The sequence below is a fragment of the Thermobia domestica genome, chromosome 15 (genome assembly GCF_964235325.1).
Source record: "Thermobia domestica chromosome 15, izTheDome1.hap1.1, whole genome shotgun sequence".
NCBI lineage: Eukaryota > Metazoa > Arthropoda > Insecta > Zygentoma > Lepismatidae > Thermobia > Thermobia domestica.
Window position 1 is genome coordinate 128,620,707 of NC_137468.1, and position 20,909 is coordinate 128,641,615.

Below are 20,909 nucleotides of genomic sequence, written 5' to 3' on the forward strand. Positions count from 1 at the left end.
TTAGACAGCCCCCAATTTGTTTCAGTTTTTACGGCGCTCCTAATTATGTACAAACAAAAATTTCGTCTGCACATTTTTGTACAAATGATGTAGAAACGATTGCGACTATTTTTCTTGAATTGGACATGGTGGGTGGCTACCATTTAGACAGCCCCCACTTTGTGTTTGTTCTGACTGCGCTGCTAATAGTGTACAAACGAAAATTTGGCTTGCGCATTTCTGTACAAATGATGTAGAAACAATTGCTACAATTTATGATTAAATTGGGAATGGGAGGGCTACCATTTAGACAGACCCCACTTTGTTTTCATTCTGGCGGCGCCCCTAATTGTGTACAAACGAAAATTTCGCCTGCACATTTCTATACAAATGATGTACAAACGATTGCGATGATTTTTGCTTGAATTGGACATGGTTGGGGGGGCTATCACTTAAACAGCCCCCACTTTGTTTTCGTTCTGGCGGCGCCCTTAAAAATGTACAAACAAAAATTTAGCCTGCACATTTCTGTACAAACGATATAGAAACGATTGTGACAATTTGTGATTGAATTGGACATAGTGGAGGGGATACCATTTAGACAGCCCCCACATTGTTTTCGTTCTGGCGGCCCCCCTAATTGTGTACAAACAAAAATTTCGCCTGCACATTTCTGTACAAACGATGTAGGAACGATTGCGACAATTTTTGGTTGAATTGGACATGGTGGAGGGGATACCATTTAGACAGACCCCACTTTGATTTCGTTCTGGCGGCGCCCCTAATTGTGTACAAACAAAAATTTCGCCTGCACATTTCTGTACAAACGATGTAGGAACGATTGCGACAATTTTTGGTTGAATTGGACATCGTGGAGGGGCTACCATTTAGACAGCCCCCCAGTTTGTTTTCGTTCTGGCGACGTCATTAATTGTGTACAAAAGAGAATCTCGCCTGCACATTTCTGTACAAACGATGTAGGAACGATTGCGACAATTTGTGATTGAATTGGACGTGGTGGAGGGGCTACCGTTTAGACAGCCCGCCCCCTTTGTTTTCGTTCTGGGGGTGCCATTAAATGTGTACAAACGAAAATCTCGCCTGCACATTTCTGTACAAACGATGTAGGAACGATTGCGACAATTTGTGATTGAATTGGACATGGTGGAGGAGCTACCATTTAGACTCCCCCCACTTTGTTTTCGTTCTGGCGGCGCCATTAATTGTGTACAAACGAAAATATCGCCTGCACATTTCTGTACAAACGATGTAGGAACGATTGCGACAATTTGTGATTAAATTGGACATGGTGGAGGGGATACCATTTTGACAGACCCCACTTTTTTTTCGTTCTGGGGGCGCCATTAATTGTGTACAAACGAAAATCTCGCCTGCACATTTCTGTACAAACGATGTAGGAACGATTGCGACAATTTGTGATTGAATTGGACATGGTGGAGGGGCTACCATTTAGACAGCCCGCACTTTGTTTTCGTTCTGGCGGCGCCCCTAATTGTGTACAAACGAAAATTTCGCCTGCACATTTCTGTACAAACGATTGAGACCATTTCCGATTAGGTCTGATAAGGGGGGGGCTGTCTAAATGGACGTCTCCTTTTCACCTCTACTGTAATTAAATTCTTCCTCGAGAAAATCTGTAATCAACACTGTCAGTAGCTACGTCGTCGACTAATATACCTTAACAAGTACAGCTTTATTTTCGTATATTTTTCAACAGTTAACCAATTTAAAACTATCGCAAACAAGAAAATGTAGTCAACTTCTTAAATACTTCGCTCGCAGGAACCCGTTCAGCGCGTGCAACAAGCAAAAACAACATGTTTGGCGTCACACAAATGAAAAAGGGGAAAAAAGAAAAGCAAAAGCGGCACGGCAGTGCCTTTTCGCAGTCAGAGCTGACAACATAGTTTCGGTCGTCACTAACGCCAATAAACCTACTAGCGGTGTACAAGACTTATACAGTTACAATATACGTTGTGCCACAGTAGCGCTACAGGCGGAATGTGCACGAACTACAAATGAATGTTCCCTTACAAGCATCAGTCACTGTTGCACCCTCTTTACATTCTACACATCCTTTTTTCTCCCACTTTTGGACCTTGACAAGCAGAAGTACCTGGCTTTCCGAGTTTACAACCATAAACTGTTTGTGTATAGAGTACGTTTTCAGTTCTTCGAATGACTGTGCGCGCGAAGAACAAGGGTGATGATCGGGCTACCGAATACGGCAGTCAGAAACACCCGGTTGCAACTTTAAATGTAAAATACAAATATAGAGCCTTGACAATGCCGTGAGGATGAATATATATATATATCCTTTTCAGGGCTCCTCCCTCTATTTTTGGTTCCCTTTTGATCTATTATGTATATTATGCTTCTTGTTCCATGTCTCTAGAGAACTAGTTGAAAATAACAATGTAAATTGCACTTTGTTCAAAAGTTCGCATAGTAAATAGGACCTTACATGGCGGTGAACTAAAGGTTAAATGTGTAAGTAGGGTAACAAGAAAATGAAGACCTTTACAGACAACGTAGTTCATATACCTAACCTCTCAGAGAATGTCTAAAATTTTTCTAAACGCTGCATTCCGGAACTAGAAAATTTCCATAAAACGTATATTTTTACATCCGTTGTTCGTAATACAAGTTCCGCTTATTCAAGAGAATATAACACGTCTTTTTAACCTTTAAATTCATGGGACCGTGAAATATTTCCGTTTAAGATAAATTTTCGTTTAATAAGGAGCCTGTTGAAGGCAGTTTTTACTGTATTGAAAGCTGTACCAAAAAGAAGTATTAATGTACTACTATATTGTATAAAAGAAAATAAATCCACTTGAAATTACTTTTTGTATCCAATTATTTGTAAATTCAGGAATAATTTTTTCTAGCGTAACATTGTCCGTTTCAAACAGCAATAATTTACAATGTATAATATTGATACTTTAAATGGAATAAACTGATTTGAGCGAGACATGGTGCATGAATGGAAAGAAAGGAAAGTTATCGAAAACGTAACAGAAGACGTAGTTAGTAGGAAACTTACGTTTCGAGAGATCGAGGTGCATATCAAAGCAACACAGGCTTATACTTAAGTACTCTGTTAAATTCCTTAAGAGAAAACTCGGGAATTTATCTCCTTATCTCAGAAAGTAACTGCTGCGAGAAGTTTTAGATTTTGTAAAACAAATATTTTAATTAATTGTACAGCTGATTTTCCAATGTGTTCATTTTTTAACGGTTTCTTTGAGATAAACTCATTCGAGTATGTAAAAGAAATCTGAGTTGTTTCATAGTTACTCCTTACCAGAATTGAAACTGCGATGAAAATATAAGAAGGCCAAAAAATAGAGCGCTGCTGAAATTTAAGCTTTTGCTGTCGAACAAAATGGAAATATCCTCTTCTGACAACAAGCTTACTTACTTACAACTTTAAAAATATTACTTGTTTAACATACACTTTGCAAAATATATTTTCTTCTTAAATTTATAACTTCTATTGACTTCAATCCATTGTTTCAGAAGATAACTTCTAGAAGATTTTTATTTCGGTATTCTTATACTGTCACAGGATCACACAATTTCAAATATATATATATATATATATATATATATATATATATATATATATATATATATATATATATATATATATATATATATATATATATACAATACTGTCAACTTTAACTTCCGAGATGGTTGAAGAGAAAATTTTGTTGTAGGTGATTTGACACCGTTATTAATAGCTTCTTCCAGAAAGGTAACTGTATGTATCATTACCGGGAGGATGATTCACTTACCCTTTTCTTATTCTCCTTTGACATGACCTTGGAAAATATTCTAAACCAACACCAATGAACCATTTCAGGGTCTTAAGTCTATTTATATTAGAATCTTGAAATTCTATGTACGAAGAAAGTTATTGGACTTTATAAATTATTAATTTGGTCGTTCCTTTAAATATTCATTTATATCCAGTAACGACATAAATATATACTAACCTCCGAAACATGCAAATATATGGACTAAAAAACTATCCTATTTTACCCCAAAACACCTGAAACAAATTTTTGTTTAAAGAGCATATCAACATCACATCAAGAAAAAAATAGGCAAATATGCAAAAATCCGAAGTCTAGTGATAATTAAAAAGCTAATATATATATATATATATATATATATATATATATATATATATATATATATTCGGTGGGTGTTAATTATTATATCAAGTAACACCACAATGAGTGTGAAAGTGTGCATGTTATGCGATGATATTTTATGGCATGGGCTAAGCATTGTGCATGCATATATTTTATTATGTTTACAGCTCCGGCACTGCAATGAGATTGTTTTCAGTTACAGAATATAAGGAGTAAGAACAGGTATACTTCACCCAATGTCCCCCGAACTTCTGACCGTAAAACTAGGTAACCACTATTGGGAACAATGAGCTGATTCTGCTGAGGTGGACACAGGAATATACCACGACCACAGTATAACCTAATCGCAATAACCCATGGTTCGAATCCCTACTCCCACTATTGTAGTTCTCAGTTCCTTAACATATGTACGTGTGGGTTGGTATCGTCCAATCCGAGAGTCTGTTTAGTTTTATGAATCAGTACAAGGACGTTCAGGGATCAAACCAGATACCATTAGATTTGTTTTCTAAAACATTAACCCACGAGAGACGAACCCAATACTGTTATATCTGTTTAAGCCCTTACAGGGACACGAACCCAATACTGTTATATCTGTCTTCCCGAATAGGAACATACAAGAATAGAACTCTAATACTGTTATACACGATAGTTTGCAATACTCTTTACGGTTTGTTTAAATTTTCTCAACATACAGGTACGTTATTTTATCACTTTTCGTATGTCTCACTTCCTAATATTTTCTTCTTATGAAAAATTTAAATTAGCACTAGAATATACCAAAATATCGAGACACAAGTCTGCACACTTATATGGCTATTGATTTCTCCTTCTCTCTTAATGGTTTTGCATCTCTTGGAAATTCACAGTAACGCAATTTGACAATGTTCCTATCCACAAATTATAATAATTATCGACTGTATATTTTTTCGAATTGTATATCTGTTTGAATTATTTCATTTGAACTCTTCTCAGTGGATACTGCCAAATTTTACTGTAGGCTAGCTTTTCACTAGACCTAATGCTGACTTTTTTCATTTGTAGTGTATTGAAATCAGTTTCATTTTGGAGCACTGGCCATCTTACCAATATGTCATTTCTATAAATGTGGCCTGTAGAAGTGCAAAGGCTGATTGAGGAATTTTGTTATTTTGCGTGGTGACTATGTAGAAAAGAACAAATAAACTGTACTAATTTCAAACTTCTGACTCTACTCTCTCCACGCAGGCGAAACCCCTATTGATTGGACCTCGTATTTATTTACGGATTTTTGTCGTAACAGTAGAAAGATCAAAGTTCTATGAATATTTTCATATATCTACTGACGCAACTAAAATATTTATAAGTGGGAGAAGAATGAAAAATCAAATATTTCCCGCAAAATCAGTATTCTGTAAATAAAAAGATATACAACATTGCATCAAAGTAGTATAATATTTAATAATTTAATTGAAGACCGTTACGTGATAATAATGCTTCATCTGTAGAATGATATTGTTACAAAGTATAGAATTGAAATGCACTTTACATAAATGGGTTTTATGATCATCTCGTATATAAGCTTTCAATTGGGTTAGTATCTTTACTCCTACAATCATTAAAATAAATATTATAAAAAAGACACCCACACTTATTTCACCGCATATATTTACCTTTAATGGAGCCTGATATGATGACAATGGAAATAGTTGTTAGGTTTAAAATGGTTAACGCATTATTCATAAATGCCGATTCCTTTGCACCAGTAGATAATATGACTGCAAGAAGAAAGAACATAAGCATCAGAAAAAATGATTCAATTACACTGAATATAGCCGTGTTCAATCACTCGAGATACTCTAAATTTATATTAGAAACAAGACAATACATGCAACAAGAGGAAATTAACAGTATGCAGTATGTTAACTGATTTACTATTTTTCTATTTTCTATATGTTTGCAACCTTTTTGCACTAAAATTATTTTATAATTGACTTGTTCTATGTTCATATTCATAGACCACAAGTAAGCATTGTTGCGCTGCATAGTGTTTATTTTTCATTTTCTTTTTAATGCAGGCACTTGTAACCTTCAAATCAGTTCAAATTTGTCCAACAATTTATACATTATGTATGAAATTTAGAATCAAAGGAAAATAATTTCAAATCTTACACGAATCCAATTATTTTTTCGCTTCTACAATTTAATAAATAGAACTCAGTTTCCTTTCAGTAGTACATCTCCGTTCATTTTTCACCTTAGAGTAACATGGCCACAATAAGAATATGTCACTTTTCTCGAAATAAGGCAGCTCAGTAGGCAGGCATAGGCTTTTCCTCTCAAGTGACGATAGTAATAATCTTAATATCATGGAAAAACGAATTTGAGATTTCAACAGATTACACACTCGGAGATAAACAGATGGCTCAAAAGTGGATTTTAGTTCTGCATCCGTGTGTTGGTCAGCGTATGTGTAAAGATGTCTAGAGCGCACAGTAGTATTGGAGCGTATAGTAGTAGACAATAGAACCGCAGGTGGTCTGATTAAACTGGTACTCTGACTACTTTCTTCTCTATAGGCCACGTGTGGTCGAACAGGTCCCTGGGAAGGGGAAGGATCTATTGCCAAACCGTTAGATGGTCAGACTGGTTTCTGGAAAGGTTGACCGTTAGGAGGGATGGAATAATTTCTAGAAAGGTTGAATGACCTGTATCTTTTAATCTTTCGTTTTCATAAAAGAAAACTCAAAGGAATTATATTCCGAAATATTTAAAACTCGTTGTTAATAATTTATTCTTTCGATTTCATATCAAGCTGATTAGAACACCTATGCTGTGATCAAATTATTTTAGGGATCGCTTTCATAGGAAGCTCAGAGGAATTATATTCCGAAAATATTAAAAAGTGTAACCAAATTAATTTTACAGATCGTTTCTTAATTATTTATTTTCTCGTAATTACTCGTTGAACAATTGCTGATTATGATCAAATTAAAATTAAAGATGGGGAGGGAATAAACTTTATTAATGCGGACATATCTTTATTTTTAATTCAATTATTTGCTTAGCAACTTGTATTTTGAAGGACCGTATGTATACCATACTCGTTGTTAACAACTTGTGGAAACCCTTAATATTGCTACATATACAGAGCAAGGTCTTCGTACGTCTTTCGCTGTTGAACTCAAGAGACGAACTGAACTTTTCGCGAGCATTTTGGAAACCGTTTGGGTGGAAGTGAAAGATGGTGTTGTCGGGTACAGGAACATGTTAAAACATGAAAATAAATAGAAAAGAAGACCACGGTGAGCCAGGTAGATATCACAGAATGCCGACAAGATAATAAAAACAAGTTTGGTACCGCGGCAGGTGAACATAAGACGTTATCGATGAAAAATACAAAAGAAGACTAAGGTTGCGGTAGATAAACATCACAGAATACCGACAGAGTAATAAAAACAAGTTTGATGGTGTGGTAAATGAACATCACACAATGTCGGCGCAGAATACAAAAAAAAAGATTGGGGTTGCAGTAGATAATCATCACAGAATACCGACAGTTAATAAAGAAGAAGTTTGATGGTGTGGTAGGTGTACATGACACATTGTCAGCGGAGAATACAAAAAAGGTTTCGCACCACAAATGGTGTAACATGATGCGACACTGAACGCGAATACAAAAGATTGTCACATTGATGGATGAATGTGATGTGATATCGAATGCGAATACAAAGGAAGTTTGGTAATATGAAGGGTATTCATAATAGAATATTCGTTGTAATCCTTTTATTTTACGTAGATGATATGTGGTTGGCTGGTAGATGTTTTGTTTACGCGAATAACAATAATTGTGGAATGTTGTTGTAATAGAAGATGTAAATGACCATATGAATACAGATTTCCTTTTAAAAACATATAAAACATTTATTTGCTCAAGGGCCATGTAAAACTTTTCTTCGTACGTAGATGACAAGTGATTGATTGGTACGCGATATGAATAGCATTATTGAGGGAATATTGCTGAAAGATGTGAATGACCGTAGCACAATGTAAATAACACTAACGATGTTTTGAAAGAATGTTTTGATCAGGTGAATGATATATGAGAACATAAATGAAATTACATGTTTTCTCTATAGGTATGAAAATTGTATAGAGAATTGGGAAAGTACATGTAAAAATATTTTAATTGTTGTAGGGGAAGTGTTTGAAAAAAATGTTTTAAAGTACCAGGAGATATGACGTCCTTGGTAAAGTATTCCTTATATATAGGGTATGAAGAGAAAACTGGCATAGTATCATCATGGAGTCGTTTGACAGTCAGGTAGAACGAGAAACTGAGCTCTGCAAGGAGGTAGACTGGAATTCTTTGTTTGAGTTGGTCGAATCCCCCAAGAAGAAAAAGTTTAAACCTTTAAGAGAATCTCTGGACTTGTCTATAGAGGAGGATACCTGGTAATTTTCGTCAGCTTCTTCAGATATTATAGACGCAGAAATTATAGATTTTAGAGATGAGCCAATATTGATTCCTACTTCACCTGTTGGATCAGAACTTCGGCATCATTAATACTGCCAACACCAGCATCCTCACCAGTACTTCGTCCATCTACTGCAGTAGTAGCAGCAGCAGGAACATCATAAGAAAGTTTTCAAGTTCCAGGGATAAAGTGGAAGCTAGTTGAAGAAGAAAGACCACCTTCCCCGGATTAACCCCTTCAGTGCGTAATTTTCAGATGCGAACCGCTGTAAAAAGAGTAAATTTTTAGAACTTTGGAATTTGTTGCCTTTTAATAACTTTTGAACCTCTCAAGCAATCGCAATGAAATTTTCGGTATTGTGATCTTTGTTACTTCTAGTTAGCTACTATATTTTGTCGTTGTCGTATTTATGGTTATCATCATCATCATCATCATATTGTTAGGTTACACAAAACTTGGAAATGCCTCAACAGATCAAGCCCAATTTTTCTGTGTGGTCTCTTGGGGTTCCTAGGTGAGCGCAAAATCACTAAATATTGTCGGGAATAACATTACTCATACTATGGGCAAGTATATTCGACATACGCAATACAAAATAGCCAAAACAAAACGAAAGCGTATATATGCGTCATCCGCACAAAAGGTGCGTTTTGAAGACACGAGTTAACTCGCCACCCACACTGAAGCGGTTAATTTAATGAAGAAGAAGAAGAAGCAATTCAGTGATTATTTGACGAATTGGATGAGACTAAACCAATCTTTCCAGAAGCGAGTGTTTCTCCAGATAGCACATCAGGTGAATCACCATTGGATTTTCCACTTTCACCCCAGAAGTCTCCATTGGATTTGTCCGTGCGGTTCAAAGGAAAAAGGTGCATATGCCAGTGTAAGTGTGATTTTGTAGATGAAGCCTGCGTTGAAGACAGTGTTTTAAACTAGAAAGCGAAGAGTGTTTTTGTTTCCAAGTGTGTAGCTTAAATTATTTTAATCAATTCGGACACAGCTGCCTTTTTGTCAACACATTAACACTTAAGGCGGAAGCCTAGCGCATTATGACAAATAAAAATACAAGAAATGAAGTTTATGATGATTATGTAAAATCACATATTTATTGTGAAATAAATGAATACTTGTTTGATGAACAATATGAACAGTTAGTAAGAAATCCTAAATATATATTGAAGATGTGGTAAATTTGCTGCTCGAGAAAGACCGAAGTCAAAGTTGTAATGTATATTTTTCTGTATATAGTATCATGATTTGAATGTTTTCTTTCCTCTTTCTGTGTATACTTTTCCATAGTTGTATTATTATGTGTATACTTGTATATATTATTTTTCTACAGTTATGTGTATTATTATGTTTGTATATTTGTATTTATTATTATTTTCTGTTTGCTTATATATATTATGTCTTTATATGGAAATAAATACGATACGGAAAATTCGTTTCTTAATTTTTTATAATAAAAACTTTTCCTAAACAAAAGGTATCATTGATATTTTACAAGGTGCAACTTATCATATATAACTTTATTTCATACTCCTAAACTTATGGCACACGATTTTATTTTCCTCTAAGTTTGATATTTGATGAGCGCTTTTTATATTTTCAAATAGTTTATTATTACTTTAATTTATCTAAAAGTTTGATGGGCAGTTTTTACTTTCTTGAAAATTTTACATTGAATTATTTAAAAGTTTACAGTATATATTTAACAACTTGTTTCTTTTTCATAATTGAAAACGAATATTGCAAGTTCACATTGTATAATTTTATTGGATCCCAACATTTTTAACAACGAGTTTCCATAGGAAAAAGATTTAATTCATAAGCAGATTTTCTGCAAGAAATGAAAATATAAAAATGATTAGCATCTGATGAAACGATTCAGCAAAATACAACAATTTTAATATTCTCGCAACTGTTTTAACATCGTGTTATTACAAATAACACGGAAAAATAAATAAGCTGAGTTTCCACAGAAATCATTTCCAAGTTCACAAATGAAATTTGTTCCGACTAATTTATTAGAATGTAAATAAGAATTAGTTTCTTCACACTCATACAGTGTTCTGTTGAGAAAAGTAAGCAGTTTCTACAAAAATTTTAACAACGAGCATTATTGTAAATAATACGAAATAATAAAATTATTACGATCTACACGATTACGATTCTGAGGTTTCACAGAAATCGATGTAATGAAGTTTTTCCCAAGAACTATTTAACAGTACAGAACTGTTCCTGTACGAGTATTATTTTAAATAATACGAAATAATAAAATAAGAAGCGAATTATTTGTAGGTACACAATCCAAGATTGTTCATGGGCTAATTTTTACGAGAAAATAAAATATTCAGAATCAAAAACTTAACCTCTTCCCATTGGGAAAGGAGAATATAAAAGACGGAAAGTTGTGTAATAATTAATGTTAAAAACACTGTAATGTTATTGTCTGATTTTTGTTTAATATACTTACGTTATAAAATGTAGAAATTTATAATTAACATACATTATAAAATGCAGAAAGTTAATTTTTTCATATTTTAAAAGCAGAAAGTTATTCTTCATATAAACATGTTAATGCACAGAAGTGTTTATTTGCAAGGAATAATTTTTCACAGAATATTTTAAGTATGATAATATAAAAAGTATTTACACATAAGAAATTTAAAAAAAACATGTAAGGAAATAATAATAAAGCAAGTAATATAAAGTGATAAAAATTTAATTTACAAATTTCAATAGGGTATGTTTTACTTACAGAAACAATAGTGATTTTAAAACGTTAACATTCCTTCAAATATTTTTAATACAATCAATATATATAAAATTATATATACAATTACATGTGGGCCAATTTAATGCTGAATGTCTCTTATCAATTGTTTTCATTAAATAACACAATTTGCTTTTAATATTTTGTAATTGATTAGCAGAAGAGTTTTTGTTTTTCATTATTATTATTATTTACAAGTTTAAGAATGGGTATTATATTGCAAATCTTTTTGTAAGAATCACTCTGCAATAAACTGAATGTAGTGTTTGTTTAGTAATATGTTATATAGTGTATGTGTAAATGTCCAATCATCAGTTTTGGTATTACTATGCACTGATACAAATTGATCATATAACTCATCAAAAGCTGGCACAATAACCATAGTACGCCATGTGTTACAGCATATCATATCATATCATAGTCTAAAGTAATGCCTTCATGTTCATCTAAAATACTACAATTTTCAAAACAACCGTAACGCGAAGGTTTATGTTGTGGCTTTCATCTTGCAATACACAGTAGCACACATTGTTTATTCATAGAAAAAGAAGTACACTGATATTCGCAATGATCATACACATTTAGTTAATCACATTGATACTCACACTGATGATTATTGAAATACATACCTATCTTGTTCAAGATACGATTCTATTAAATCAGAAATATTATAATCATTAAATGTAATATCCTGATATGTATACTTAAATTTGTTTATAAGATATGGAATAATGTTTGCATCTATATATTTCACATGAGTTTTTAGATATTGTTTTAATATGTGTTCAAGTGTTGACTTCTTAGTTAGGAAATTCCACATAATAGTATTTAATTCTTCATCACTTTCACTTATATATATGTGCACAGTTTCTTTCTTACTGCGAATAGCACTACTTTCACAAAGTAATGGCTAAGAAACTGTGTAATTTTCCAGTAATTGTTTTACACAAACTTCACTTATTTCATTAGGAGTAAAATCACAGTTTACATCATTTAATATTAGAATTTTACTAGAAATTGTAGTTTTATCTACTACTTTCTCTTCAAAATGTGTTTCATTGGGATATCTGACATCTCGTCTATACACAGCATGACGTATTATATCTTGTGTGGGATAAAAATCTTAAGTGCATCATCTTCATCAGGAATATCATGATCATTTCGATCTACAAGAATAATTTTCTTTTGTTTTTCAAGTTGAAAACGTTTTTCAGGTGGTGAAATATACTTAGGCTTTACACGTTTTCTTTGCGATATGGAAAGATTATTTTGAATTTTATCTTTCCTTTTGTTATTATGAGAAGAAGAATATTTCTTACATGTTTAACATTATGCATGACTGACTATTTATCGCTTTGCACTTGCTGAAACAGCTAGCTTTTGAGTGTATATCTTAACACAGTGCCAATCACTTTATTTGTACTGGTGCAAGTACATGCATGCGCAGAGTATATACTCCAAAGGGCTGAGCTAAAAAGAATGCGCAGAAAATAAGTATGAATGTATTAAAAGGTTTTCCAATGCAATATTTGTTTACGTATTGAATTACATTCGACGTATTCCAATACAAAAAAAATGATTCGATCCGTCAGAGAGACATCACTTTTATTTTTATTTTGATTGAATATGATAATTTTAAGAATCACATTAATCATATACATGATCTTATGAAGGTATAGTGTGAGAAAACGGATTTTTATTCACACAAATGTAAAACTAATGTAACAATTCAGTATTTCGAAGTTACAGCACTATATCAATGAGTAATGTGTCATAAGGTAATATATATAACAAAGTAAAGGAATATCAAAAGAATAATTCTGACATATACATGTAGCAGTAGACTTGTGCGTGTTATGTTGTGGATAAAAGTAATATTAACAGTTCTAAACATTGTGATACGTTACTAACACTTACTGTATGCTCAAGTTTTACCGAACTCTCACAACAAACGACATAATAATAAATAAACTGAAAACGGAAAGGAAACGTTTCACAGAAAACGAAATGTCAAAGATAGGACTTCGTACTAGTTGGTTCTGAGGCTAGTAACTGAGTTAGCATATTCCGTGACCATGTAAATTATTTCCTGCTTACTACCAAAGCGAAGAAGGCAAAGAAAAATACATTAAAGAGTATCGTGTACATGAAGTCATACAACTAAAACAAGACAATATCGGAACGAACCCAGACATTAGATATATTGCAAAAATATTCTAGAATTCATTGTAGGGAAAATAGACACAACGATCAAACTTACTGCAGACAAAAATTTTGACTTACTTACTGTTAGCGCAATATGACTTCCAAACAGCGCTGCCCCATTGGTGATGAACATATGATTATCACATACAAGGGCATGGAGAACGAAAATAAACCGTTTAAATTTGAAAGGAAGTGGTAAAGTCATTGGTAATGCTAAAGCTTTATAACGTATTGGCGAGAATTAGACTTAATGCAATATTATACGGACAATATTATATTTGTGCAAAGCTCAAACTTTCAATTTGGTTTTAGTTAGGAAAATTAACTAACTAGTGAAATCCAAGTAGGTTGACATGTTATCGTTTCATTACAAGAATATACTTTCGTTCTTACACATGGTACATACACATAATGAATTATGCAAGTTGAAAAGCCTATTGATTTGTTTATCGACTTGTTATGTTGTCCTCGAGGTGGAGAACTATACATGTACAAGATAAGTTGAAAATTACCATTCCGAGGGGATATGTGTAGCCAACAAAAATATCAACAGTTGTTGATTGAACTATAGAGACATTTTGGGGGTAGGTAGAATGTAATTTCGGAGGGATGCCAAACCACTGCTGATATTACTCATCTTTATCGTGCAAGATTCTTTTCCATTGGTAAGATAAAGAAGTCGACTTGTGAAAAGTTCAATCAATTGATATTGGTAAGTAAGACAAATGGGTTTCTGTTGAGATTCCTGATGAACTATTAGTTGATCCTATTAACTTAACAAGATCAGGACATATCAAATATAATGCATGGTATTCGTGCGCCGTAGTCTGAAATAGTAAAAACTATACTTCGTAATTATACATATTTCTGGCTAAAGAGAAAAGAAATAATTATTAAGCGGTCGGGACCAAATGAAATCGAAAACCCGAAAACTTCCATCCGCGCATTATTTGATTTTGTAATACGATACTCGTTAAAGGATGTTAATAAGAACATGTATGTTCGAATAACAATTGAGAGCACTGTCTCGAAGTTGAATAAGCCAATTTATTTGTCTCATGGAACGCAAATCGGAATTGAACCCGGAGACTCTTTTCTTTATAGTACAAAATACCCTCAATAGGAATGAAGAGTTCATAACTGGAGGTGATGTCATGCTTAAGGTGCATAGTTTACATCTTCAAAAGGGAAAAGACGAAATCGAACCATTAAGAAATATCCTCCATTGGGTGAATTTTTAGAAGACAAATTAATTCTTATGTTGAAGGGTCTTTTATTTTAGGAATGACAAAGTCTGACTAAACTTACTGCTAAATATATGAGTTGAAGAACAATGCAAAACACTTGCTAAAACAAGCAAGAAAATTAACCAAAAACATGTGTACTCTCCAAGATGACAAAAATTTTGAACAGTACCTAGCCACCAAGTACCAGATCATTGTATTCGAAAGAAATCTTAATAGTTTCGAATTTCGTGTTATTTCCACACATAAAGACTATAAACAGATATTCACCTTATGCGTTGTTGAGGACAAGCATTGGCAATTGGTAACCATCGTACGTAATCTATTGGAAACACAAGGTTTTTTTAAATCCTGCTTGCAGGTGTATCTTACTATCATGCAACTTACTATCACCTATTTAATAAAATAGTTCATCCTTATATTATGAAACTTTTTAAGAGCCACCAATATCCCCTCAAGATTTATAAACACTTGTTTGCTATAATAATAATAATTGTACTAAAGAAGTATCCTCCAATATTTTAAATTAGTTTTTACACAGTTTTAAGTTTGTAATAGCGTTAATCAGTTCTTTTTCTCCAAAATTGACCACTCCCCCTCCCCCTCCTCATTATCAGGTTTAGCATTATAGGACTGTACTACACAGTAACTATTTTAAACTTTCTTAGACAATTACGTCAGTAAGATTCAATTGTTATGGGCTTTGGCGCTCACAAAAAATCAAGTAATACCAACCCTTTTCACATTTGGTGCTTGTAATATACCTAAAGAACACCGATTAAATCATCCAATGAAACACAGTTACATCAATTGTTGGATTTTTTCAATCGTGAACACAGTTCATAGTTTTAATTACACTGGTTTCTATTCTGAATTAAGAACATCTAAAAAATTTTCTGCAAGAATATTTCTATCAGTTGTTTAATAAATGCATCATTATGAATTGCTTCATCATATATATGGAAAAATTGTTCTAATTTATTAAAAGTACGATCATGTATCTTCCGAAACTGAAGCGCAATTTCATCATGTATGTCCATATCAGTAATAATGCTTATTACTATTGTCTTCAATATATTTTTATCTAACAGAATGCAGTTATGGTTTATTGTGTCTTTTAACCCTCTTGTACATTCACTGCAAAGAAGGAAGTTTCTTCTTTTAGGTTCCCACATTTGGAACGTGTTTATTAAACATTGAATGCTTATGTGAATGTTATTGCAGTAGGATGTGCACACATCTTCACTATTATTTACATTAGATATTTTGACTTCTAATCTTCAAAACCCACAAAAAGAAGTAGAAGATTCCTCGTAAAACAATGTAGAGAGATGAGTATTGCGTGTAATCTATACAGTCGCACATACATTTATCCTTTCTTAACTGTGGTATTTACATAGTTCTTTAGTGACCCCATTGTAGAACTTTCACCGGACCTTTATTTATTTATTTATTTGGAACGCCGACTTAAAACAGGTTTGAGCCAGTATGGGATGGTAAATGAAAAACAATTGACCCTGAAACTCCTAGTTTTTATTTTGTAGTACCACTCATTCTTTTATGATTATGGAGTGTACTTGTATTCTTATGTTCAGTTTAAGACTACTTTTCTAAGATCTATGATACATCCTTCTCATCAGAATACTTACATTATTGGTTTCACACAATTGGAAACCTGTTCTCCATATCCAACTAATTATTTTTCAATGTATATTCGGTCACAAGTTGAATTCACAGTACATGCTGAGTATTGATATATATTTTAATTGCAGTATTGATATATTTTAATTTGTTCTCGTTTTAATAAAGAGTATCCCACATATGTATAGTGTAATAGAAAACATTTTTTTAAAAAACGTCAGAGTTTTTTCTAATTCTTGTCTACTCCCTAGATTCTCTTATACTTAGATCTTTCCATTCGTCATTCCCCCAATTTGAACATACTAAGCTTCACCTATTCGTAATTTTCTTACTTTTGACCATACTTAGGTCTCCCTAATTGTCATTTTCCTACTTTGAAGACGCTCAGACCTTCCTAATGGTCATTTTTTTGAGCATGCTAAGGTCTTCCTAGCCCTCATTTTATCAGTTTGAAAATCCTACATTTAACCCTTAACGGTTCACTCCCTTTTATTTTAATTTGTTCTCGTTTTAATAAAGAGTATCCCACATATGTATAGTGTAATATAAAACATTTTTTTAAAAAACGTTAGAGTTTTTTCTAATTCTTGTCTACTAGATTCTCTTATACTTAGATCTTTCCATTCGTCATTCCCCCAATTTGAACATCCTAAGCTGCACCTATTCGTAATTTTCTTACTTTTGACCATACTTAGGTCTCCCTAATTGTCATTTTCCTACTTTGAATACGCTCAGACCTTCCTAATGGTCATTTTTTTGAGCATGCTAAGGTCTTCCTAGCCCTCATTTTATCAGTTTGAAAATCCTACATTTAACCCTTAACGGTTCACTCCCTTTTCTGTCTGCCTCCGGTAATGTTTGCAAAACAACATATCCACAGACTACTTTCCGCATAAAATTCAGCAGGAGGCAATAGCTGTTCTACTATCGCAGAAAGTATGTACACAAACAACCATAACGAAGAATATCTGAAAATAATACTCTTGAAACAATTAGTAAAATCAAATGGTAAAAAACTGTTAAGAGTTAAGAACTATAACAATGTTTGTTGGAATTGCATAGTGTAGGTTGCGGATGTATGTTGCATATGGTGCCCAAACCATCTATTTTGGCCTTTCCTGCTAACACATGGAAATTCTCATGTACACTCAATAAATCTCTGAATGCTAATATCGTTCACAGCACAATACACATTCTATCCATAGATAGATACTCTGACATTCATATCTAAAAGCATTAGATGTTAAAAACTCAAAGCAAAAATAATTAATTCCTAACAATATTTTAGTAAACTGTATAGTTTCTAAAGCTTCCAACATCACCCTCCACTCCTCTTTTTTATGTCCGAATAATTGTTTCATGAAATTGGAATTTATTTTTACGGATAAAGTGTGGTATATCTCCTATTTATCTTTTTTGTTTTCTGGAATATACGCTGTACATTCAAAGAACAAATACTTATTCTAATACCTTTATATGCATATGTAATAGGTTAGACATCTCTGATGTGATGGATTATGGTTCGATCCCCCACACTGTGAGCGTGTGTCCTCCCTCACTCCCAATCCATTTGTTTAAATTCTCCAGTCAGCCCCACTTGAAGTGGAATAAGGCTCTATGCACAATACGTTGACACAAACCTTGTATAATGGTGCTGCTCTTTAACGTGTTGGCAACACTTTACCGTGATGACTTGCCTTACGTGCTCAGGAAACAAAGGGATGTGAAGTGGCTATGACTTTTTTTAAAAAAGTAGTTTCGTAAAACTTGGTGTCATCGACATTTATTTCTATTGCTTTTGGTTTGGTAAATAGGTATAAAACTTAATAGTACATATATTATCTATACAAATGAATGTTTTCTAACATTTTAATATTACTCGCTGCCATTAATTGGCGTAGGAAGACGAACACTGTGTCGAAGGCGCGAAAGGTTGGGATTGCGACGCCATCACCAGAAAAAGGAACAAACATGTAACTCGAGTGTAAAGAAAATCTGATTAAACAAGTCATCCCCCACTGTGTTGTGAAATTAACTATATAAATATTTTCTATAGTTAACGCAGTTTCACGACGTAAATATTATGGTGAAAATTAGTGAATATATGTGAAAATGATACAACTTAGTTAAAACCAAGTGGACACACATCGTGAAAATCTATTGCGTACGTGTCTGGTCAATAAGCAATTTCAATCTTCGCAGTTAATCACGTCAATATTAATGGTAAGATAGTAAAAGATGTGGAAAGACAAATTCATTTGTCGTAGTATCAATTTATCGTATATCAAGTAATTTCACCGTAAATCTACAATAAGAAGGTGCACGTTGAAGTAACCCGGATGGAGCCTTAAATTCATCGTCGGAATAAGAAGACAAAACTAAAAGGATTTCTTTTCTATGGAATTACACTAAATCCCTCCAAAACCCCCCTGTAATCAATGTGAAAAGTGGTGAAGTGTTCAGTGAACTAACGTGTGCTAAGTGGTCGTGCACCACTAATCTTAATATAGGCCGGCAATGAAAATATATTTCCATTTTAAACTAATTCTTCGTCTTTTTCTATTTTTCTTCTATATTAAATGGGCTAGAAGGTTCTGAAAATATATTGAAATATATGTATCAATAGAAGTATACTAGTGAAAGATACACGTAAGTGTGAAATGCAAACCACCTACTGATCAAGTAAAATTTATCCTATGCATTTATTTTGTTTTCAGTTATGTTTTCCACATTTCTTACATAAATCAGTACAGGAATTCTTAGTATTTTGTTTTGGTATTCATACATACTCTGTAAGCCTCAACGATTTACGCGACAGGCATGGTGGGTAGATACGAAAGCAACCTCCGCATGAGTTCATCTTGGTTTATGATTCGATTAAGAGCTGCTTTTAACTTTTGTACCTGCTGAGTTAAGTACTTGTTCTTACTGACCACTAAATCCGTTTTTGGATATAAAAATTAACAGCCCGAACATGGGAAATCGAACATGGCCGGTCGTAAGAATGGCGCCCGGAAAGGGACACAATTCCTGCACCGTTAAATTGAAAGTAGTGGTTTATGTTCAGAAACATAAAGTAAAAGATAAGTCTGACTCGTATTTAGGATTTTTTTAGTCTTGCAAAATGGATGAAAGTAATGTTAAGTTATTGTTGGACGCAATTAAAGCAAATAAAGATGAAATGCAAATTTTATGCGAATCTCTGGAAAATAAAATAGAAAAGGTTAATGAATCTTTGGAAAGCAAAGTAGTTGAAGTTAGTGAACAACCTAATAATGTACGCGAACCTTTAGAAAGTAAAATAGAAAGAGTTAACGAATTTTTGGAAAGTAAAATGTTAGAAACCAGTGAAGCAACAAAAAAACAAATTGACGATAAACTCGAGGTACAATTAGAATTAGCAAGGAAAGAATGTGTGGGTAGATATGAACAAGTATCTAAGGATATAAACTAGAAATGCGAGAAGGTAAATTATAAATGTGAGAAAATATGAGGAAAAAAAATATGAGGAAAAACTGTTCAAAACTGTAAAGAACTTGCTTTTATTAGGATCGATTTGGGTAAATGTGAGGAAAAGGAGAACCGATCATTCGAAGAAATTGGATCGATTGAGGAGTCTGTAAATAGTATTGAAAGTAATTTAGAAAATAAAGAAAAGATATTACCAGCATTGGGTGACACGACTCATAAGTTAGAAAGAAATCTCCCTATATTGCACCGTAGGATTGATAGTTTGTCACAGAACACTATTCCTCTAGGTATTGATGTAATAAATATGAATTAAGACATTGCTTTAACAAGTGATAGATTGTCAGGTTTGGAAATGAAAGTGGATGAAACTCAAATGAAGTTAACTTCCTTAGCTGAGAGCGCTAACAAAGATGGGAATGAACGTAATTTGTGTAGATCAAGTGTTTCGGGCGATGATAGGAGTAGCTATAAGTCAAAGTGCAGTAAGGAAGAAAGTAGTAGTTGCAACCAAACGGATTCTAGTTCCTCGACATCAAGCGAGATACCAAAATTGAAAAAACGAATCAAATTAAGAAAATCACATAGGGGCGGTGTGAAAAATGCTAAACGGGAAATATTACGTCACAGTCACATTGAAATGTTTCCAAAGTTTTCAGGTTTTGAAGATGATGAGTCACCAACTTCATTTGAGCACGCGGCGCGTACTGTAGATTTACCTGAATCTCAATACTTAGATGTACTAGGACTTATTTTGACGGCAATGCTCGTGAGTGGTATAAGTCAAAATTAGGTACATTTCGTTAATTCCAGGACTTTACTGAAGAATTCAAAGCTCAATTTGCTTCCGAACAAGTAATTGTGAGTAAATTATCGGTGTTGCAATCTCAAGCGTTTAACCCAAAAACCGACGGTAGCGTTACCGACTTTGTTTACAAAAGATTCAATA

General features: G+C 33.4%; 1 protein-coding gene across 1 annotated transcript in view; it reads right to left on the reverse strand.

Annotated features, from left to right (window-relative positions):
• LOC145671226 (cationic amino acid transporter 2-like) overlaps positions 1-20,909 on the reverse strand; it is a 1,570,353-nt gene that overhangs the window by 1,014,719 nt on the left and 534,725 nt on the right. Inside the window, exon 5 of the mRNA XM_081740116.1 lies at positions 5,819-5,923. Coding sequence (XP_081596242.1) covers positions 5,819-5,923 — 105 coding nt within the window. The remainder of the gene's footprint in view (positions 1-5,818; positions 5,924-20,909) is intronic.